Source organism: Euwallacea similis, chromosome 4 (genome assembly GCF_039881205.1).
Source record: "Euwallacea similis isolate ESF13 chromosome 4, ESF131.1, whole genome shotgun sequence".
Classification (NCBI taxonomy): domain Eukaryota; kingdom Metazoa; phylum Arthropoda; class Insecta; order Coleoptera; family Curculionidae; genus Euwallacea; species Euwallacea similis.
The window spans coordinates 5,867,924-5,892,312 of record NC_089612.1 but is presented as its reverse complement, the minus strand read 5'-3'; the positions used below and the strand labels follow the sequence as shown (position 1 = coordinate 5,892,312).

Here is a 24,389-nt window from a genome sequence, read left to right as displayed (position 1 = left end):
CCCGAATGTAGTACTTGGAACAGCCAACCCTTTTGCTCAATGAGATGGAGTTGCACCCCGGCTGCATTAAATCAGCAAAACTAATGGCAACTTTCAATCAATTAGCCATTCAATAGATTGTGAATGGTAACGCTGGTACCAGTTTAGTTATATTTTTCGGGTAAAAAATTAATCTTAGGATTATTGTCTTAAAACGTCTCATTTCTGTATTAATTGCTGCAATTGAAACTGTCTCAAGGTAGTATTGAATGCATGGTTGTTGTATATCCGCGTGCAAGAAGTGAAGGCGACAGTTGGTGGCGGCCACTTGGTTGGACCCCCTACCATGGGGTACCCCATAAGCGAGGAGAAAGGTTTTTAAGAGCGGCACCACGCCACAGAATTTTCCTTCGCGTATCTCCACAAGCTGCCAAGCAATCGATGAGCAGTGCTGCTGCAGCTAAGAAAAATTGTTTAGGTGACGCCCCCCTCAAGTGAGAGGGAAACCAATGAGTCTTTGGATTTTAGTCGATTTTATGAAATTTTTAATTGAAATACATAACCGCCGCTAACTGTCACAGTTATATCTGATTAGTTGCGATCGTGTCATACCGGGTGTTCGCACGTTTACGGTTCATTTTCGAAATTTGGTTCATATACCGGGTGATTTGCGGACGTTAGGGATAATCAGGAGAGCCGCCGAGTGGATTGCAGAACGGGAGGAAAGAAATGGTAAGATTTAAAGGGGAGCTGGGCACGAAGAGCTCTTTTACTAAATTAGAATTCGGCAACCAGGAAGGGGAATAAAGTTGTCACCTTATGTGTCTGAAACGAATTTTGTATAGTTAAGCCATGATATTCCGCCTTTCCAAAGTAACCTAAATCCAGTTTTCGCTTATTATGTGTTCGTATTAATACCGGTTTGCATACGGATAAAAAAGCTATTTGGCATTTTCGCTTTAATATAGCAACTATCGCAAGAACCATGTTATTCTTTTTCACGTACATATGTTGCAACTCACTTTCGGACATGTTTCGGCCTGCTCCTTCTGGAAATACCGGTCAGGGGCGCCTCAAAATTCAGTTACGTCTTGCGAGCCCCTTATCCGCAACCTTTGACGAACAGTCTTAGGACGAATCGACTGCGATGATAAAAACACTCTTAAGAGAGTTATGCGGTCTAAGATGATTAAGCATTGTTACATAAGAATTTCCGCATGTGTGCATTTAATGAGGTGTGCAGGGAAAATGCGTGCTAATACCCACAAATTAAGGCAAAAACTGGCCTCAGATAAGCGTTTTTGGGTTAAATTTAATGGAAAATTGCGCACTTATGTGATATCTAATTGGGTTCCTTAATAGTAAAGTGGTGAAAATTCAACTGTAATTATTTCGCTATGTAACACTACTCATCAGACATTTGGGTTCCTTCGCAGGGTTTCGTTTGCAGTCACATGGATCTTCGGGTTCGCTGATCTTTTCATGAGTGCCTCCCCGTCCTGAAAATGAAACTGATCCTGTGCTTCGTCCTTTTCCTGTGTTGGGTGGAGATCTACGGGCAAAGGAGCAGGACTGTAAGTAGTTTTTTCTGTTTAGTATGCATTTGAACTTGGATTCGTATGTAAATTCGCTGGTCTTATAATGACGAACATGGGAAGACTGGTTAAGTAATTCGCGCCCATGTGTAGGCTATTGGCATTGTATTCAAATGTGCGTGATTGAACTAATCTCTTTTGGCATTTAAGAGCTTAAATCTGCTACGTAACAAGATTGTTTCTGATAGTAAAGTAGCCACTCATGATCGACGTAAAATGCCACAAAAATTCGAGTTAAATTAAGTATCATACGCGCGTTTGAGAAAGCAAGGTAAGATGGTTAGAATCGATTGATTAATTGAAGATTGGATGGACTTAATAAAATATCAACCTCAGACGTTTCATCAGCAAATCACTGGCCTAGGAGCATTGTGCAAGAAGCGTGAGTCGTACTTTAAGTGTTAACAGGCCATTGTGGCAATTTATTATTATTATTTCACTTATGAGATTCTCGTTACGAGTTACCGAAGGAAGGTGGTCAATAGTTTAATGATTCGGCATAACAGATCGTTCAAATTTACTCCTCATCATTTTAAATGGATGTCCATTTCACCCACTTACTTGTACAGCAGATGGGCGACAGTTATATAGATATGAAGAAATCAAGGTACTATTGCATCTGCGGATGGCTTTTGCGCCTACATTGCAGAAACATGCAAATTTCGTAGATCAATTTGCTTAATGAAGAAGCTGCAACACACCAGTAAAAGGTTATTAGAGCTTTTCAAGAAGAAAGTTCTTTCCACTTAAGTCTCCGTTTAGTACTAGTATTGAAGAATTTCTTATTGGTATAACTCCATATGGTGTTTCTTGTTTTAACGGATTCGCATTGGTAGGAAGGCCCAGTAAGAATTTAATTTCCATAGCGAGTGAGTGCGAGCGACTGGAGGGGGGCTAAAGTGCTTTTATCTACAGGGCGATTCATTAACAATGGGATAACTGAGAGCTGGAAATACTACACGTCAAACGGTGACGATTGGAGAAAATGTGCCTTATCCTAAAGTCGATAGTTTCGGATATATACAGGGTGTTGCTCTAATAGCTGTTAAATAACCTTAAATAGATTTCTCTCGAAAACGGATCGAGATATCGAAAAGAAACAAGAATGCATGATTATTGGAAAAATGATTGCTCTTTCATATTTTGAACCAAATTTCATCAGGTGATAGGTTTGTCAAAATAATTTTTTTTCCAATTTTGAGATTTCAATTTTCCTTTTTTTTCTTATTTGAATTCCTCTTACTTCAAATCTAAATCGATCGATCTCTTATTAGATATTCCTGAATATTTGGAAAATCTCTGAATATATGTTGAATCTATTCCTATACAGAACGTCCTAAATTTTCTTGCTGAGGCTCAAAACTAGTTGGCTACTATCTTTATGCTCTTTCTTTTGGGAGAGAAGACGCTTCGCTGGTAAGGCTTTTGATCCAGCTATGTGTCGCTTAGTCTGCTGTTTAATATGGGCCATGAATGGTAAGCTATACAGGAACACCCCTTAATGATCAATCCCAGTGGCAGAATGTCACGCTTCTGGAGATTCCCACGATCGGTCCAGGCCCGTAGGGCACCGTTCCAAAATTTTGTCTAGCCGAACGATCTACTTTCTTATTGCCCCGAATCTCCATGTATTTTAGACCTCAAAGGATACGAATTTTGTTGCTTTTCCTGGAAATAATTTTCGGGCTTCTTTGTTGTCTGGAACACACGAATCTAGTTATTTTCCTAGAGGGAGAGAAAGTTTCCGGGGTTTCTCGTTACCTGCGACACAGGCTTCTTCACATGAAATTTGTTTTCCCCCCGAGAGAGTTTCCGGACTTTCTCGGTGTCCGATATGATTGGACTATATTTTTTTTGAAAATTCGGTTGACAATCATACGTATTTGAATATGTTATATTTTCTAAAAAAAAGGTTGGATGACCTATCGATTAATTATCGCGCGAGGTGCTACTTTCAACAAAATGATTGTCCTGCTCACTATGCACGAATAATTGTGGAATGGTCGAATCAGAAGTTTGGCGAGAATTGGATCGGTTGAAATGGTCTTCTAGTATGGCCACCCAGGAGTCCTGATTTGACCACGGCAGAGTTTTATCTTTGGAGCCGTTTAAAACAAATAATTTGTGCGAATGATCTTCCTTCGAACGTAGAACATTTGAACGAAAAGATCAGAAATGCTGTGGCGTCTTCACCGCTCCAAGAGGCCCGAAGAAGCTATAGTGAACCGCGTCGAAGACTTGAGCTGCGCGTTTAAGAAGGTGGTGAATAAATTGACTGATTTTTTTTGTATTTCCCTTTTTTTGTCGAATAAAAATCCAGATTATGGTTGGTATGAAAACGATAATTGATTTTTGGGATTTTTTCAACTAAGTGGACCTATTTTTCGATATTTCTCTGTAACGAAAAGGGAAACAAACGTTGAGAACTGATTCAACCGTTTTGGAACAAGCAAGAATTGCATGAAGAATACATTTTTTTAGTAAAATGAAAAATAAGAAACTGCCTATTCTTGGTATACAAGAGTGGAGAACCCTCACTGTAAGTGCCTACATGGAGACCGCTTTTAGAGCTAAATATGGGAGAAGCGAATTGCGCTTCATTAACGTCATTTCCGTCGTTCTTCCCAGAGATAGTGAATGCTCTCCTCGTTGCAAAGGAACCATTAAAGGTATTCTACGAGTGGCAAAAACCCCATTTTCAAATCGGCATCTGCAATCTCCGAGTTGACCAACATAGTTAAACTTACGGAACCCACCCACAAAACCAAATGTATATAATCCAGTCCTTACACAACCAACTAAATATTCAAAGTAAGAACTACAGTTTGGTCTGCGAGCAAAAAACAATGTCCGAAGGCAAAATAGGAAAGACGTAAGAAAATGAAAGGCCGTTCGAGCGTTTACCGGTGCTCCACATACTTCAAGAAACCGAATCGATCAGTTCGGCCTTGTCCAATTGCGCAGAATCGACTTATTGATTCCCATTACGACTTAATCATTTGTTCATCTACACCACTGAAGGGATCTAATCACTGCATCCTTGTATATGAATGTGAGCAAGTGACCTTTCCGACCGAAAAATGCTCTTTATTGGGTCCCGAAATATGGTTTCAACCAGTTTTTTCGCACTTTCGAAATTGCCTTGGTAGCGCAGACTTATCAGAGAAAAAAAATCTTTTTTCATGCTCAACTGACTCAGCAGGGTTAAGTCGTTGCTAAATAGTTTTAAATATTTATGAATTGCACCGGCAGCAACTAATATAATAATTATTGTTATGCAGGCCTTGTTACTTTCAACGTTGTTGTCCGTGTATCAAGAAATAGCTTGACAGCTTCGAAACAAGCAGAAATTGGTTAATTGGATGCGATAATTTGACCGAGGCAATTACAATTTTATTATTTTCTTACGCAACTTGTGCTGCAAAGCTCCGTCTTACTGCACGCAACTTCGGAGCTTTCGACGTAGCTACGCGCAAAATCACGAATCGACTTTAATTTTCCATAATAGCGGTTTCTAAACCAAATTTTAGTATTCCAAACCACTTACATGTATTAGTGGCTGCCGTTAACCATTTAGTAAATCATTATTGCTCAACCAGGAACGAATCTCTATTTTTTTGTCTAAAATTAACGTAAGATTCGCCTCAATTATTCAAATTTAAACCACATTTATGTGCATAATAAAAAAGTGAAACTTGACCAAAAAATATTATGGATTTAGTGTGCATTTAGTGATACTGCGAAAGTGGCCCATTACGCAACTTGGTTGATGCTTATCAGGGGAAACGTTCAAAGATTCCCTTGGATATGAATTTTAATGTTATGTTTATGAATATATATCATGTGAATGTTGCTTAGATTTACTGCGCGTTTTGCATGGCAATTTTGTAGTTGTATTATGGACATCTTGATTATACATGAATATCCTGTAAAGATAAATAGAAAATTCATCCTTTAATGCGTACCTCGTGGGTATATACAGGGTGTCTCACAAACATACCGACAAACTTTCAGAGGATATAGAGCCCGTAAAAACAAATATTTAGGTCAAATAAAGTTAGGTCTGAAATCGCTTCGTCTCTAAGATACAGAGTGTTTAATTTCTTTTTTTAATATTTTTTAAATGCTTCAAAAACGGTTTGGGACACGAAACTACGGACACGAAACTAAGGACATACTATGGCGGGATAAATGTGCACGTTCTGGAGTAGGCAGAATATTTCTACCTACACCAGTGGCGTCCGTGAGGCGGGGTTCAACGGGACGTTGTTAATGACAAAATGACACGATACTGATTTTTTTTAATACGAACATATTTTTTTAGTACTCCATTAGTTCTTAATAAAAAAGGTCTTTTAGTGTTATGTTGCTCAAGTAGCTATTTTCAAGATAAAAAATAATTTCTCACTCCTGTGTCTACCAAAATATTGATAGAGGTTTCCAAGTGAGATTTAAAAAAAATTCTTTAGGATAAATTAATTTAATTCTCTTTTAATAGAGGACATAAAGACAAATATGTGTGAAATACGTTTCATCGTAAAATAATGCTCTTCCTCCAAAGTATGGTTCCGTTAAATTCTGAGCAATTTACACCTGTAGAAGCGTTTCTAGGCGTCATAATGCTGCACCATAGTTAAATTACTTGTTTTGTCATTGTCATGGAAACCCAATGTAATTTTGTTTTAAACAAAGCAGTTCTTGACGGTTTAAATATATGTTTGTCCATAAATAACCGTTGATTTTTTTATCGTTAATTTGCAGACATATTTTATCAGACAAAAAATGTTTTTTTCCATGTCCCCTACCTCTGCTAAAAGAAAATTAAATTTAATTCTAATAAAGAATTAAAAAAAGAATCGCGGTAAAATTTTTTTCACTTTATTTTGTAATAAATTCTTATTTAAAATATGTCATTATTTGATGCAATGATCGCCAAAAATTTGAGTCGCAAATTTCTAAAATAACTTAAAAAAGGCAAACATTTTAATCTTCGAAATTTACTTAAAAAAACACTAACGGCAACTGAGAGCTTCGGTTTTATTTAAAAACTCCTTTTTTTTTAAGTAAGTTTTCGTTTTTTTAATGGTATATTACATGTGATACAAATCATTCAATAAGCGGTGGGAATTAGGGGTGCACCTTTGCAAATACTTTAGAGCATTAAAAGACAAATTTTGATCAGGAGGATTTAGGCGTCATTTTCAACAGTGAGATAAGAAATGCGCCTGTATAAGAAAGGCAGGAGCCTAATTTGAGCAAGATTTGTAAGGAACAATTGCAGCCTTTTTTTATGTCTTGTGTGTGCAATAAAGTATTTTTGTATTTTAAAAACTTTCCTTTTCCATTATTTAACTTCCTACTAAATCATTAATTTAGTCCTAATAATTTAATTGCACAAGTTATTTCATATCCTCAAAGAACTTATTGCGGCATTGTTCGAACCCATTCGCTACAATTATTATTTTTAGAGTCCATAGAAGTTTTTAAATAAAACCGAAGCTTTTAGTGGCTGTTAGTTTTTTTTTTTTTGATAAATTTCGAAGGTAAAAATTTTGCCACTTCTAAGTTAATTTGGAGCGTTGCAACTAAAATTCTTGGGGATCGTTGCGTCAAACAATGATTTATTTTAAACAGGAATTTCTTTCAAAACAAAGCGAAAAAACTCTACGCTGAGACAACTGCCGCCAAAACAGTTTTATGGGTTTGAACGGGAGATTTTGGGTGATTCGAAGAGGAATCTTAAAAAATTAATTTCTCAGTAGCCACAGCGCTTAGGACATTGGAGCCAAAAACCGTGCAAATGACCCTACCAATCCGCAAACAAAATTTTGACGGTTCATGCGCCGAACACCCTGTGTATTGGCGAAACTTTTAGACGCTTAAGAAGACGGTTAGAGAACGGCAAAACTAGATTAAAAATAGAGATTTCTGAAGTTTCTCTAACTCGAACAAATCCACGTTGACTTCGATGAGGAGCATGCTGTCCACGTTTCGATTTGATGCGGTTCAATGCGTTTTTTGCGTATGTAAATCTTTGCAAACGCAACAAAACCATAAAACAGGGGAATAATTATCATCTACGAATTTTTTTAATTAAAAAAATTTCTAACGCAGAGGCCTCGTCCGTACCGGCACGTGATGGCAAATTCCTAATTTTCCCCCCCTAGACGAGCGACAACTTTGATTTCTGATCAATACTTGAACCGTTGTCTCATTCGACATTGTCACGTGGTAAATCCATCACGGGTTTTGAATAATTGTGTGCACATGATAAATATCATGCTAATCCTTGCTCCATATGTTTCTGGTTACCGTACGCTTTGATACGGTTGGAATTTCTCCAGGTGAAAGTTATTGCGCAATTGTACTGCCCAAGTCGCATATTTTGATCAGTTTTAATTATTAATCTATTTCTGATGGAAATATTGATCTTTGACTGCCTTTCACACACACACACACACACACAATAGAATATTACATTACCAATCGACCTTCGTTGTAGGTTTTTTTTCTGCTGCTGAATAAACATAATTCCACTAGGTAAAACGTTATCTAGCTTAAGCCTATGCAAGGTGGAAAATCAGTACCACCACATAAACATTATTGATTGGAATAATTTGCCTGTTTTTGCCAATTGTACCGTGACTTCATAAATGCTTTCCTGAAATTCTATTGTTGATAGGCTAAGCTCAAGTACCTATACAATATAACAATTTCTAATAAATATTCATTGAAATTGACAGTTTTCTAAAAACGCCTAATTGCCATGTGTCCCATTCGAAAGCTTGTGTTGAAAGGAAAAAGATCCGCTTCTATGGACACAAAATTTTTTACAAATTATTACTGCTTCAGTGATAATAATAGAGCAGGTCCCCTTTGAGGTTCAACGCTTGAATAACTCACATTCCCACCAACTTCTTTTAAAAGCAATTTGGCAATATTCATCATCTACTGAGTGTAACAGGAAAAACCTGTCCCTTGCAACCGTGATATTATTACACCGAATAAGTGGCCTCAATTGTTCTTTATTTCGATGATTTCATCAAGGTTGACCAGTGTCCTTTATTAGCCATATTAATTAAGCTTAAGGAAATGACATTTATATCAATCTGGAGTTGCCCTAAACAATAAAAAATTGCTTAATTCTCTCTACGGGGCGATTCACGAACGGAGGACAACCGAAAGTTGGAGAGACCACACGCCAACCGGTGACGATTGGACAAAATATGCCCAATCGGAAAGCTGAAACTTTCATTCATTTTTTTGTCATTATTCTGGAAGTATCTAGGTCAGACAATTACTTAAATCATTATTGCGTATATTAATTGTGTCTTCTAGAAAATGAAAATGCGCCTGGTTTGTTTCGCTTTTAATTCTTGTAATATCAAATTTAAACACGGTGTTTGTTAAATAGATTTTTCTCGAAAATGGACCGAGATAATGAAATGAAACAAGAATGCGTAGTTCATCGAAAACTCAGATTTTGAATCAAATCTCACGTTAGACATACAGGGTTGAAAGTAATTAAATGTAAATTCGTAAGTGGCGGCCTCTATTAGCGACGCGGAAAATGAAACATGTATCTTATTCATCATCTAAAAAATATAACTTTACAAATTTTCAAGTGTCCCAGATATTTTCGGAAAAAGGCAAAAAAATGAATAAAAATTTTAACTTTCAGCACCTTGTATATATCCAGAACTATCAACTTTAGAATAAGGCACATTTCCTCCAATCGTCACCGTTTGACGTGTAGTATCTCCAGCTTTTTGTTGTCCCATTATTAACGAATCACCTGGTATATCAATCACAAATTTCCGCTGTCGGTGGTATTTACACGGTACCAAGAGAGTGAATTAAAATCCATTCAGACTGCAAAATTACTACTGCTGGCTATTAAATTATTTAATGCTGCTTTTTCTAAGAGACATAATAAGAAACCCAATTCTGACGGCGGTTTAGTTCCTGTAGAATTACATGATACAAGGAATTTGCGAAGGCACCAGAGCACGGATAATTGTTAAAGCAGCTGAGTTAGTTCGTTTGTTGGTTTAACACGCACTAATTGAAAAAAAATCAATTCACAAGAACCACCAGTATTTATTCAGAGTTGAGGTAAACGGAATTGGTTCTCATTAACTTCAAGTGTAATGATAGAAAACTGCAAATTTGTGCTGATGATTGTCGACTTTACAGCGACAGAGATTTGGATAAACGACGCGTGTAAGTTTGGTTGCCTACGCGAGGCTCAGCTACAGCTATGAGGGGGAAAACTTGCAAGGAATATTATGATTTAAAAATGATTTTTTTAAGAGCATAGTTGTGCTTTCTTGTGAATTCTCGATAAGGTTGTGAAATAAACTTGTTTTTACTTGCGTAATACATATCCTTATTGATAGTTCCTCGTAGAAGCGCCAGTATAGATCCTTGCAGAAGCGCCATCTACAATTCATGTCAGTACTAAGAAGGCAGTGGGAGAAAATGTCGATTTTAAAGAGAGAATTATCAATTTCTTCCACTAAATGTTTCGGGATTTTCCTAAATATTGCAATTTTCCATAGTAATTGACCATTTATTTTCGAATTGACAGTGGCAAGCAAGAGTTAATTAAAGTATGAATGAACGTGAACGAATAAAATTATGAGAGAAGTGAAAATTATTTTTCAACATTTCGTCCCACAGTATTATTCGGTAGTTTTCTTTAAAAAACTGGGGATTTTCATCTTTTTCGAAGGTTTAAAAACTAAAATATTGCGTACGTAATGTGGCCTATGAATATTTATCACTCTTGAACTTTCGCAGCCCTCAAAGTTGGGTCAAAAGTTTTGCCTCGGACCGCATTATTTTGCTTATTCAAAAAGCGCAGAACTGATTCACAATTTCATCCAAAACTAGTTGCGGATTCTTCACTTTCACGTCACTAAATTTTGATGAAAATCGTTGTTTTGGACTACACCTTCTCGGCATTCCCAAGTCTCAAAAACTGGAGAAGTTGGTTTATACATTGATAAAATTTTTACGTTTTAAATCTTTAAATTATAGAAAAGGGCTGAGCAAAAATTGTGTTCAAAGTTCGAGAGTTCTAAAGGTGAAGGTGCAAAAGATAGGTCTCTGAGGTTTAATTATGACGCAAACTCCTCACTTTCTGGAAGATTTAATTCAGGGTAAAAGTTTTTCAGTCAACTCTACTTGCTACGGAAGTGCTGTCCTAGTTTTCAACATTGCAGGTAAAAGCCTATCAAAGGACACTGTTAGCTATCCGCAAAGAGCTAAGCTTTTGCACACATACACGTTCCTCTATTCTTCCATATTAAAATCAATCTTCCGATTAATGAAGAGAAAGTCCTAACAACCTACAATCAAACCTAACAATGCTATTATGGTTTATATCCCATAATCAATACCTACCTATATGTTTACACTATATAAACACTTTATAAATCATTCACAATGAGTTCAAGGCAAGCGAATACGTTCATTTTACCCGATTTAAACGTTCTCATTTTGTTGCGATATTGTGTGGTAAAAATATGTACCAACCGGGGAGCTAATTGCGGTTTCCGTTAACAAAAGAATAATTATTAAAACAAACATTTCTGACTTGTTTCAGAACCAAGATGCATCCAAAGAATCTCAAGCACCCACGCGAAGTAGGGGAAAATCCAGGTTTTCGGCCACAGAAGAATTTGCTCAGTTATCTGAGGAACCTGCTAGGACCACATCAAACAGAAGAGCCTCCACTAGAACGAGAATACATTCAAATAACCCTAAAGCGGCTGCTGATAGACGATCTCGACCTACTGAAGCTCCGAAAACTTATTCAATAGAAGAAATCAATAACGACTCTCCTATAGACTCGTTTGTTAGGCGAAGCAAACCTAGAGTGCTCTCGGAAAGCAGATTTGAAGTCTCCTCCCCTAGAACTCAAACGTTCGAAGCCTCCAGTCCTTTAGTTGATGTAGAAGAAATTGGATTTGGAAGCACTGCCAGGGCAATACTGCAATCCCGAGGGGAAACTCCTCCTCCAAAGACAACTACTCCAGTTGTAGATGAGCAATATTTGCTTACCAACTTTGGCAGCACCATAAGGTCATTAGCTGCAGCATCAAAAAGTGCTCAGTCAGGATTTCTGAGTCAACGACCTAGTCTTCTACGATCAGAAGCTCCAATTTTGAACGCGGATGACATACCGTCTCGCAGGAGTTCTATTAGAGCTGAACCTTTGCCTTCCTTAAGAGGCTCTGAAGTCACCTCAGCTCCAGTAAGATCAAGGAGTAGGACCTCACGTCCCAAACCTGAACCTCCAATCACAGACAGGCCTATTGTTGAGGATTATGTACCTGTAGAAACTGAAGAACCGTTGATTGCGGACGGCTTGGAGGTAGCTACAGAAGCCGATTTTGGAGATGTTGTTTTACCAGCGGGAGAGGAAGTGAAAACCGCACCTCCTCCCCCTTCTACTACTACAACAAAAAGGCCTGGGAGAAGAAATGGTTCAAGATCTAGGGTTTTTGAGGAAGTCGATAATGCGGTGACTGCAAGGTCGCGATCGCGCACTAGACCTAGTGAAGTCCCCAGACAAAGAGCTGCTCCTAGAAGGAAGGTGGATGATACATTAGGGGCTGAAAGCATTTATCGAGGACCTTCAGTCTTCACTGCAAATGAGCAGAACTCCAAACCTCGCCCTGGCAGGAAAATTGATAGCAAATTCGAAAAGGTACCTGTCAGCATTAGTGACGTCCCCATTTCTAGAGGCATCAGACAAGGAGTAAGGAGATTTGAGACAACCACCACTGCCTCTTCTATTACCCCTAGCACTAGCAGGACTGTTAAAGGGCGTGGTAATATCAGAAGCAGGGCTGCTAGACCTACTGCTGCCGAACCAACTGCAATTCCTTCTAGACGAAATGAGAGTGCTAGGAGAGCTCCAGTTGCTTCTAATTCAAACCGACAAGAGAGTTCTACAACTCAAGCGTCATCTAGAAGAAGAGGTGGTAGGTTTCAAGTAGCTGAATCTACCACTCAAACAGTGCGTTCCACAGCTAAAACAAGTAGAAGTAGCCAGAGGTTTCGAAGTAGGCAACCAGACATGCCTCCTAATATAGATGAATCGAAACTGGAAGTCTTACCGCTATTTGAAAGAGAGTCGAAGACTCTGGTCTCATCTCCGGTTATCAAACCAAAATCAAGATCTTTCACAAATCGCAGAAGTGGGATTGATCATATGCACGTAAGTGCAACCGAAAACGATGTGAAGTTTGTTGAGAAACCTACCACTAATGGAGTCACTAGAGTCAGTGTTACAAAGACTGAGAGCGTGCAAAGCAGCACTGTTACTACTCCTCTAGTATCTTCAGTTTCACCTCCAATTGTAAAGGAATCTGTAGTGGCTGAAGTGAATCAAGTGATATCGAAGAGCACCATAACCAGGAGGAAAAAAGTGCCCAAAGCCAAGGCTGCAGAAATCCTGTCTAGGGGCACCAAGAAAGCAGAAATTAAATTCACAGATGTAGGAAAAAAGAAGAAAAGTTCCGAAGAGGAAATCGGCGAAGACGACAATTACCCGGCTCCATTCAAAGCTTTGATTCAGTCGAAGAAAAACAAGGTAGGAAACAATAGCTTCTGATAGTCCTTGAACCCGCTTAGAGAATCGACCTGGTGATCTCGTCTTCTTTCGGTTCCTCGGTCACGGTCTTGGGAACCTGCTGTAACGAAAGTTTGACGTTACGTAACGGAACCATTCAGGTTCCATTAACGATCCGACTTTCTCGTCGCGATTCGATAAGGAAAATGTTTTGCAGACGGGTATACGGTTTTTCACGGCTTTCGTTACGCCATTTTCTCAATTTTTTCCTCGAATATTTGCCATCTTTTAAGCCCAGTCGGGGGCAGAATTTGGAAATGTTTAATTTACAATTTAAATCGGTTAGGAGACTACCGTTAAAATATGTATTGTAATTCATCAATTGCAATGCAATTTTGATTGTTATGAAATTAGTGTCGGCGGTGAATCAAATTCAGATTGATGTTTAAGAGCTAACAATGAATTTATCATATAGTAGGATGGATATGGATCATATGCATCCCAGAGAATCTTCGAGGAGGATTATTAGTCAGGAACGCATTCCGCTAGATGGTGTTCATGCGATGGTTCTAAGTCATTATATTAATAGACACTCGATAGATGTCGTCATAACAATTCATCTTCACCATTAGGTCAAGAAGATTTTTTGCAGGCGAATATCGTAGAAACTGTGGGAGTGAAGATTATGTGGACTACAAATTTTCAATAATCCCTATGAAATTCTAAGATTTTCTCGATAAATTCAATAAAAATTGCAAAAAACATTCATTTTTCCGTCCAGTATTCCCAATAAAAAATAAGGCCAGCCTTCAATTTCTTGTAGGAAGAACCAAAGTCAGGGTCATTTACAACCACGACTAGCGCTCCTGCGTCTACTGCGAAAGCAATCGTGACTTCCAGCACGGCTTCACCTAGAACATCATCCTTCTTGACTCGTGCCATCACGACGCTACCTTCGAGGAAACCCAAGAAGCTGAATGGGGCCGTAAGTTGTCACAATGATAAGAGCCCAGCCCGTCCCTGTAGCATGTAAAATTCCGCACTAAAATGCACTTTCTCTTTCCTCGAGTCAATTAAAAATATGCAGGCAGGGGTCAACGTGTATCAATTAAATCGCAGTTTTTGTTCTTATTTTGTACATTTTTTGTTGCGAAACTCGTTTTCTTTGCCAGATGGCTAAACCCAGGAATGTTGCACTGCAACGAGGGGGAATTATTAATATTCTTATAACTGTTAACTGCACATGTAGATCACTGAAACTGACAATGAGCTGGACTCTAAATCGACCACGACAGCCCGACCAGTAAGAGCGAAGTTTTCGGAGAAGCCAAAAATCGGAAGGCAGAAAGAAAAATGGCCGCTGAAACCTTCCACTGTGAGGCCAAGTTTGGAGAAATTGAAAACTTCTGCCACTCCAAGGAAAATTTACACCACCAGAGAGTATTCTGACCACCATTCTAGAAGGAAAGCTCTCAGATCCACTGCTTCACCCCCGTCAACCACCCCCTTCAGCTCTATTAATGAGGCCAAGTTTTCTGCCAAATTCATGGAAAAAGAGGCTAATGAGGCCAAAAAGAGCAAATTAGATGTGCTCAGTCAGGTAGCCACCAGTGTTTATACAATTCTTTTGCGGTGGTCAGAAGGGTGTTTTTTAGGACACTAAATCTGCATTTATCAAAAAACCCACCAGTAACTTCAGTAGGTACAGCTCCAGATACCGCAGCGACACCTCTACTAGGAGTACCGTGTTGAAAGCCACCACGATAGCCCCATTTTACATTCCCACCATACCCACCCCTGCCTACGTACCCACAGTGCCCACCATCACCCCACCTGCACCATCGGTAAGTAACTTGACAATATGAGTATCGAGGGGTATGATTAAGAGGATAAAATAGTACGCCTGGGATAGTAATTTTTGTCATTTTGTGAAGGAGAGACAGACGATAAGGTCGGATCTCAGACCGCTTGACTACACCTGGTATTAAGTGAGTGAAGTGAGGACACATTATACACAACACCGCTGCTTATTGTTTAGATTTAGATTGTGCACTATATTAGTTGTTCGTCAGCTTTGTGGAACTTCATGTAAAGGTCCAAAACCTTTGACACAAACCGCAATAGGATTTGAATATTGTACAGGAAATCATTCAGCTCACAATTTACTACACAGAGTTATCCTTAAAAGACTGAATATTTAACTTGGTCATGAATTATTTCAGCTGGGGTTTTGGATTTACCACATTCACAACATTAACACTTAGATTTTAATCTAACTGGTGCTGGATTTCATTCTTTCCTATAGTTAAGAGTAGAATCATTGTCGCCAATTAACACCCATAGTGGACTCGGAATTTGGACCGACTGTACAGGGTGTTCTACCAGGAATGCCGTTAATTTAGTATGAAAAGAAACGTTTTTTAACTTTTTAGCAAAAGTTTTCTATACCAGATCTATGGGATTCCCAGTGGGACACCAGTGTACTTACCCGCATCAGATCATCTTTTAATATTTTTAGGTGTACTATTTTATTTTCTTAATAAAGGAATTTCAAGAGTAACGGAGTTTTTTTTGTTTGCAAAACTTGCATGGGTTACAGATTTGGCACAGTTTCGCACCATTAAGGTGATGGTTGACTAACATTAGAACGTTATAAGGTGTACTATCTTATTCTCTTATACAGTGGATTTATTTAAGTTCCTTATTGAATTTAACAATAGTTTAAACCGGGATTAAACAGCTTCTCAGGGCTAATTGCTGCCGCCTCTAATCTCCCCTTTGCTCCTTTTTCCCTTGGAATAATATTGGGTAGTTGCACAATTTTCTTGCACTTTATCTAACCATGTTTAATAATCTACAACAATAAACACTTTCGCAACCGGTTTACATTTGTTAAGTTCGACAAGGGGCCCTTTTAATCCCCACTAAGACAACCCCACTGATTAGTTTTTCTGACTGACACTTTCAGGTCGAAGACGGGATTGAAGCAGTAAAAGACCGCGACTTGGGAGTGGAAGTTATCAGTTTCGATGATCCTGTTAACACCATTCCGTCGGCCGACTTGGTTAATGGAGAATTTCTGACTACGGACAGAAATCTTAAAATGTCCCCAACGGTAATTAAAGAGAGAGAGGAAAGAAATTTAAATACACAGAAGAGAGGTAATTCTTTTTGTTTAAAGGTCAAGGATGGCATGACTGAGAAACCCGTGTCTATAATCGAGAGGATCATTAACTCAATCACGATGATTTCGACTACTGCGGCCCCTTCTTCGGCTGCAATCCCCGTGACTACTGAAGCCAACGGCAACTCGGCCATTTTGAAGTTGGCTTCGAAAAAACCGACTACCAGCAACGACAAGACTAAACCTGACGTTCGTACTAACATAATCGAGACTATAACCAGCGAAAAACCGACTACGATTATCGAGAAAATCCGAAGTTCCTTGTCTGCTATCCAAACGAATGAAGTAGGTACAGATCTCGAACCTTCTTCCACCACTCCGCTGTCCATTGTCACTACTAAGTATTCGGCAAAATTTAGGGGTGGTTCTGTAGGTACTGCTGAGCTTCCTGCACCACTGCCTTTAAGCACTTCTGTAAATCCTTTGAGCGTATTAGATCAAATCGGCGAAAATCAGGTGATTGAGCAAAAGACCATCGGGAAGTTGCTGGACATTCTTAACGGACTGGTGTCCACACCATCCTCCAGTGAAGCTCCGGACAATTTAGTGGTGGTCACCCCCAAGTCTTTCGGGGGTTTCGTGTCTACTACATTTTCTCCGCAAGAGCCCATCGAGGCGATCACTGTTAGTGACCTGATAACTACTCCTGTATATATTTCTTCGAGTGTAAATACAGCTGCCACAACAGACGTGCCAAGCACCACACTTCTTTCTGAAGCCGAAACACTTACCAGCACTGATTCTATTACCACCACAACGGAATTACCTAGTACCACCACGCAAGAATCTTCCACAGATGTGTTATCGTCCACACAAACCACACTTCTGAATATTCCATTTCAAGTGAGTCCCGGCAGTGTATCTATTTTTTCTGCTAATGACTTATTGTCTAATTCCGTAACTCCCGATCATAACACTGTTACCATTGCGAGTAGAGTAGGATTTGATAACACTGTGCTAACGTCTACTGATGACTCTACGTCTACGACAACCACTGATACTAGCACGGTATCTGCGGAGGCCACCACAACTGTGTTAACCACTACTGCTGTGTTAACCTCTACTGATGTGTTAACTTCTACTGATGTGTTAACCTCTACTGTGCCTACCAGCACTTCGTCTTCTAACACCCCTAATTCATCCTCGAGGGCTGGTAGAGTCCTGTCTGAGGACGTGGGCGTACCGATAGACGACAATAGTATAGAGGGCTCCACGCCCTCCACGACGACTTCTACCACTCCCGACTACTTCATTTTCGCCGTTCTTAACAATAACACAGTTTTGCGCAAACGCCCTCCGGCTGTGCCTAATAAGGAGGTCCCGTTCATCGTAGTGGGACTGTTTCCGAATAACACCGTTGTAAGGAGGTTCCCCAACGGAACCATTGTTCCTATGGACCCCATTATAAAGGTTAGAGGCTTTGATATCAGGCCCAATCCCCCGCCATTGGTAGAAATAACAAGTAACCAAGTAACAGATACCGCCAATGGATTGGCTCCCCCGGACAGTAATTCAATTACGGTATTCACTCCTTGTGTTGTAGAGGGCTAGAGGTGTCGGGGGAATGCCCTTAAAAGAAATTCTGGATATTAATTCATTCAATATCCAGGGTTTTTAGGTTTCATTTAAGGCTGAAGTTTCACCAAAGCACTCGGATTTTCGTTGTTTTAAGTAGGATTTTGCCAGCTTTGCACGCTTTTCTCCACATTTTGTGTCTCTGAATTTTTTGTGATTAATTAGTGTTTAAAATTAAGGTCTGCTTATGTCGCATGATTGTGGCTTTATGTGCCTACGTTGCTCAAAATTTAATCCAGTCCGAGTGTGTATGGAAAGTTGCATGTGCGGTGGAGTAGGGAAATGGTTGGATTTGTAGAGGATAAACTTTTATATTTGAGAATTCGGTTGTTGTCATTACTCGGAAACCGACAAGAAATGTTATACCGTTGCTGAAACATGTGCAGTTTCAATTCTTTATTTTAAAAGATTCATGTGCGTTACTTTTGAGAACACCCTGTAATATTATAGAATTTGGGACACTCTGTGCGCAGAATCATAACAATTATTTGGTCCTTAAATTGCCAGCAATTATCTCAACTGGCCCTTTACTGATCAGTAATTTTTTAATTCAAACTTGACGCCTAGAACTGGGCCATATTGAAAGTTACTCATGATAATATCGAAATCATAATGTTATTCCGATGTTGATAATGTATCAAAAATAATTTCCAGCGCAGTGGCGACATCTCTCAGAGGATTGCTCAATCTATTAGATCTCAGTGCCACTCATAGATGTGGCAGTTTTCGACTTCGGGAAGTTACTCGTAGCGGAAAAATTTTCCTTCGCCATATTGAGCAGAAAATATGAAATTTTGTGCCATTTTTTGATTAATAATTCTTTCCACTGACAAAACAGACTTCTTCGGTATTCTCACTTGTAGTTAGTACTTTACTCTCTTATATAAACTCTTTTACCCTGTACAACTCGTGACGCTTTCCCTATTTCTATCATCTCCCTCTCATCTTCTCATCTGCCGCTTTCATTCGTAGTTCGCCTCATCGCTTCATCATTCGGTACAACTGTCGAGGCTGTACCTCATCATCCTAGCCTCAAACGCAATTTCACTCTTCTTGTATTTATTTTAGGTCGAGTCGAATAAAATGGCTCGGGTACTACAAACCGAGCGACGTTACACATCCACACCTAGAGTTGTAATTACTAGTACCACTTCTAGTCCGCCATCTAGCACGATTGCGACTAGTATCCCTAGCACTACTCTCCCTCTTAGCACTACTATGCAAACTTCTAGCACTGAGAACGTAGTCGAAATTATGGCGGTACCCGGCGAGACGAGAATTAGTAAATCACAAACGACGAGTGCTAATATCGAAACCAGCACAGTACCGTTAAGTACCACGGAAGATAGCACTCTGCTAGTATCTTCCAGCACGATTTCGCAAAGCACTGAAACCATACCACCTGCTTTAGGGGAAATTTTGAACGGACGGACTGTCGAGGCTCTAAATATGTTGATTAAGCCTCAGCCGACTCCTAATTTTAAGACTCTAAAAGTCAATCAGGTGAGCATTAGAAGTGTCTTTAGAGGTGCTTGTGGCTTATTGCAACCATCATCATCTTTTTTTGGCAGTATAATGAGGTATTGAATATACAAGACTTGTTAAGTCGAGTCAATGGGGATGTGGTGTATCGCTGGAAGCCGGTCACCAAAACTGAGTATAAAAGCATCAAGGCAAGTCGTGTAGACAGCAGTAGTTGTTTTGGTAGATCTAATCCGACTAACAGACCAACTGACTGATGACTTTATATGAACTCACATTATCATTCTTATTAACATCAAATCATTTCTTGGCTCCCAATAAGGCGACTGAAGACACTGTTTTCCTTTAATGTAAATACATAGTCTTGGTACTCACAGCACGCAGCATCGCATGTTCTTTCTTTCTCCTGGTTAATTTTTAGGCACCAAAGAAACTATTTACTTGTTTTTAGAACTCTATAGTTAGTAGTAGCACTGATTCGACTAGTACTACCGGAAAAGAAGCGCCCCTGTTTACTTCTCCTCTTTCAACTACTAGTGAGGTGAGTCCTACTCAGTCGACTACTTCTAAGCGGGTAAGCTATTGTGCAGTGCATTCAAACTACAGCTTAAAGTTATACTAATCTTCTCATAGTTTTTGTCGACAACCACTCTGCCTCCTAGTACTACAACCAAAATACCCAGCACAATCACCACAAAGAGAATTGAAAGTACCACTGCCGTCGCTTCAACTAGCCTCCCGCCAAGAACTACCTCTACCATGGAGGTGCCTACATTTACTCCTGCTTCAATATTCCCGACCATTTTGACTACTTTATTCCCAAATTTGCTCAAAGTAACTACACCTAAAAGCAGAATTTACAGCACTAGCAGTCCCGAATTTTCTAATAGCATTGGAAATCGATTTGAAGAGTTAACGGCTGCTGGTACCACTGTAAGCGATAAAAGGGAAATTTTTGTAAATTACTGATATCTGTCATTCAATAGGCGCGGCCTACAATTGTACTCTCGCAAACTCCGACATCGCAGAGAATTTCCACCACAACGCCTAGGACTACAACCACAGTTTTTACAACTACCAGCGAACCTGCTACCACAACCACTGCCACTACTACAACCACTAAAACCACCACCACCACCACCACTACGACTCCTAAACCCACAACTAGGAGGACTACTCAGGCAGCTAAACTGACTTCGGCCAGCAAAGAAGAGACGGATAAGATTTTTAATCAGCTAAAAAAAAATGGAAAATTTAATAATTTGAATGAAGAGCAACGCAGGAATTTGCAGGAAATTGAGAAAATTGAGCAGGAGCAAGCAGAGCTGTTGAAGCAAATTAATTTGCTCACAAAAATGGTAAGTCATATTTGTTCTTGGAGTATGGTTGGTTAATGAAGATGTTTAGTTTGGAGGGGCGAATGCGAGAGCTCCGAATTTGCCTCCAATAGCAAATCCTCTTGCTGGAGGGACTGCGAATAATCTGGCCAATAGAGTAAGTAGTAGTTTAAGAGCTAATTTGGTTAAACTCAAATCTGAAGATCATTGCAATGGCTGTGGAACGAGACAAGTCTCACGCGACTGAAACAGCCGCCCCTCCAACCACAACACGGAGGACTACCACTCAAAAAACAACCACAGAAAGGCCTACCAGCAAACGTCCCAATTCGATCCAGGACAAGCTACTTCTGACAGATTTAGAGGACAGCACAAAGAAGACTACTCCCTCCTTGGAGGACGTCTTGAGGCAATATAATCTGAACGGATTGACCACCAACACCCCTCTTACTTCCACTTACGGAAAAACTGACGAGGCAGTTTTGGCAGCTATTCTGAAAGAACACGGGATTGGGCCTACTACCCCTAAAGTTCTTGGGGAGAAAGTTAAAGAGGCTGTAAGTATAGCCATATACAGCGTTGTCCACTAAGCGCGCGTCGGACGATTACGGCCCTATTTATATTATACCCTATCTATATATCTCGAGATGGCTAATTTCTAATCATTTTAAAGGGGATATTCGAAGAGATTCCAGTAACGAAGAAACCAAAACCCAAATCCAGGGCGGTTGGTACTACCGCAAGACCCATCGGGGGTAGGTTGATGCAAGGACTCAATTGGCTGCTAGATATCTTGGACCCTCCTACCACTAAAAAGCCATCTTCAGCTCGGAAAAACAAAGCCAAGGTGCCTTCAAAGGAAATTGGGGCTGATGAGGAGTTACTGACTAATCAACCCACTAGGATTACGCCCATGGTGACCGCAGCTCCGGTCACTAAGCCTAGTTTATCACAAGAAGAAATACAGGTATGTTTCCCGTTTAATTAGGAACTTGAAAGCAGCGATAATTGGCTTTGTTAACAGGTATTAATCAAACAATTAGAGGCTGTTCAGAATAATCCAAATGCAGCCGATCAGCTAGATTTTTCGAAAATAACGAGTTTACATAATTTGATAAATGTGAATGAGGGGGTTCAAGTTACGCATGCAGGACAGCACGGGGCTACATCGAGAGCCACACCCAGGTATGTCATAGAGGGGCATGTGATGTATTTTTTGGATATATTCAATCTACATTAAATCAGAGTTTTAGGGCCTTTACGAAAGCATTTCTACAGTAGAATGTTGTTGCGCGTGCGTCTGCTACTGTCTCTTTCTCACTCAGGACTCTTGCTAACAATAACTCTTTTTATCGCCACGTCGCTTGCGGCCCCATCAAAGTAAACAATTGTATTTTGGTCAAAATGTCCACCATATTGTCAAGAATAGCAATTCGATACTTTTTGAGAAAAACTTAGTTTAAATCACTAATTTCCCTCATACTTAGGCCCCAAAGAACCACAACAGCCAGCCCGATCGTGGCTGAAATCCCGATAAGACCGCGTTTTTCCACGGTGTCCACTGTCAGCGTCAGCAACAGCATTGACGACCTGGAACTGGATGTGACCACACCCAGGCCGCGCCCTTTACCACCAGTTAGTTTAAACCCGATCCCTGGAATAGACGATCAGGGTGACTCAATGGTCAGAAGTAATTTGCTGACCGCAGCTGTCAATGTTACCAGAGCTATATCTAGTTTCCTGGGATCTGCCATACAAGTAAGTGTTGGAGAGTTTTTTCAAAGTTTTTCAGGTTTGAAGTTGGAATGGATTTGTAGGACGCCGCTCAGCAAGTCAGAAGCGTATTTTATACCGGTACCTCTGGTGTGCTTAGCAGTCTTTCCTCAGGTTCTGGGGTGCCCAGTATTGCGGGTGCCAGCAGCAGTTCTAGAGTTAACTGATTTTAAAATTTCCCCCATGATGGTAAAGAGCTAAATCACATTGAGCATTTCCGAGCTTTTTTCTTCTATTTCATACTTTATTATCTTCCTAATTTATACTTTACTAATGTTGAAGGAGGTCCAAAAAATGTTTCTCTCATATCATAACCCTTTTTAATCAACTTCTCAAATCTGACTCAAGACTCAGAGGTTCTATTTCTTCTTTATAGCCTGACTTAACAATTTACAAGACTTTGCCTTTAAAATACTAATGAACGATTGAATTTTTTAGAGTGCCAGAGTGGGAATTAGGTCTCTAATTGGCTCAGGATCGAGAACAATGGGCAACTTCTCCCAAGCATCTAGCGCTGCAGCCGGTTGATTTTAACAACATTTTTACCTTTTTTTATGTTTTTTTGGTCTACTCAATCTTATCTCAAATTGTACAAAAAAAATGAGGTACTTTCCCATCATAGCCGATGTATATGTTGGAGGATGTATGCTTTAGTTATTAGGAGGAACGTATGAATTTTACGGTTCAAGTAAAACGAACGTCATCCTATACTATTATTAGTGATTTTTTTATTGGAAAATTCGATTAACAATTTGTTAAGGTTTGAACAATCGTTTTGTTCCCTTAACAATACATTTCGATACATAGGATTATGCCACTGATGTTGATGGATGTTGTGTTAAATCAGGGGGACTGCGAAGTTTTGAATTGTTACATATTATATCGTGCGGTCCTATCAATGTATTTATAGTAAATTATTGTCGCTATTCATTCGTAGGCTCCATATAATTTGATCTGTGCCTATAAACTTATCGTACCTATAGGTGAAGTCCTATCTTGTCTTGTTTATGCAGTTTTGTATATAACCGCACACTATTCTCTATTACTTTCTATTTAAAACTCGATTTTTTACTTCCGATTTTATGTAAATTATTATGATTATCTTAGCTATTTGTAAAAATTTAAGGTCATATGTTAATTGTAAATATACCAGATATGATTAAAATGCTTGTTTTATTCAACAAGGATAGGAAAGTATGCTTTATTAGTCCCATTCAAACCATTGCTATTATATTATTATACGTTAAATTCTTCTCTGGAGTTGATGAGTTGCGAATACGCTTGAGGTTTTAGGTGACCCCAAACGTAAAAATCCAGAGATGTGAGGTCTGTGCTTCGCGGCGGCTACGAACAAACGAGGAAAATGGCCAGTTTCCCTCGAAATTTGATGAGCTCTCACAAATGTTTTGTGATTGGGAATATGTCGTTCTGTAAATCGACGCTGATACGATCTAACCGCTTCAAGGCATTAGCTGCATTAAAAATAACAAAAAAATACGTAAAAACCATGCCTGCATATTCCTCGTTAGTAAACATTTTTGTAAATAAAAACACGCTTACTCTACGACTGTTGCTGTTTTAATTTGATCAATTAGAGATAATGCATGTTGACTTTACTTTTTTTTCAGAAGATATGCAACAATGTCGCTCACATCAAGAAAAATATAAAATACGAATATCTCTCAAACAGTTGGAAATCAGGCCATCAGTTATATGCCATTTTTATTGGAAACAAGCTATCTAATCATCCCCTGAAATATTTTCCTCTCGTCAAAGAACACCCTATATTGATTTCCAGTTCAACCTCGCAGTTCTGTTCATAGATGGCACCCGCGGGTGCTGGGAGCAATCTGCAACTTATTATCTTGTGGAGACATTTA

The 24,389-nt window shown here is 39.3% G+C and overlaps 1 protein-coding gene across 6 annotated transcripts; it reads left to right on the top strand.

Annotated features, from left to right (window-relative positions):
- Positions 1-420: 420 nt before the first annotated feature.
- LOC136408519 (uncharacterized) lies at positions 421-23,668 on the top strand. Of its 6 annotated transcripts, none has more exons than XM_066389544.1 (19): positions 421-711; positions 1,416-1,553; positions 11,185-13,179; positions 13,982-14,143; positions 14,408-14,758; positions 14,814-15,002; positions 16,127-16,273; positions 16,340-17,752; positions 18,986-19,420; positions 19,851-19,973; positions 20,033-20,332; positions 20,386-20,757; positions 20,807-20,893; positions 20,940-21,293; positions 21,410-21,703; positions 21,761-21,921; positions 22,224-22,494; positions 22,554-22,698; positions 22,948-23,668. In XM_066389544.1, exons 2-18 carry the CDS (start codon positions 1,485-1,487, stop codon positions 22,674-22,676), a joined length of 6,846 nt encoding a protein of 2,281 aa, XP_066245641.1. In that variant the 5' UTR covers positions 421-711; positions 1,416-1,484; the 3' UTR covers positions 22,677-22,698; positions 22,948-23,668. The 6 variants fall into 6 exon arrangements, with proteins under 6 accessions (XP_066245641.1, XP_066245639.1, XP_066245640.1 ...); XM_066389542.1 differs by having other exon boundaries at positions 16,340-17,863; XM_066389545.1 differs by having other exon boundaries at positions 424-711; positions 16,340-17,185.
- Positions 23,669-24,389: the final 721 nt, after the last annotated feature.

Bases quoted from the DNA above. Each gene is read 5' to 3' on its own strand.
- LOC136408519 (XM_066389542.1), top strand. From the start codon at position 1,485: ATGAAACTGATCCTGTGCTTCGTCCTTTTCCTGTGTTGGGTGGAGATC. The intron at 19,421-19,850 runs GTGAGCATTAGA...ACTTGTTTTTAG, and splicing joins AGACTCTAAAAGTCAATCAG to AACTCTATAGTTAGTAGTAG. The intron at 22,495-22,553 runs GTAAGTGTTGGA...ATGGATTTGTAG, and splicing joins TCCTGGGATCTGCCATACAA to GACGCCGCTCAGCAAGTCAG.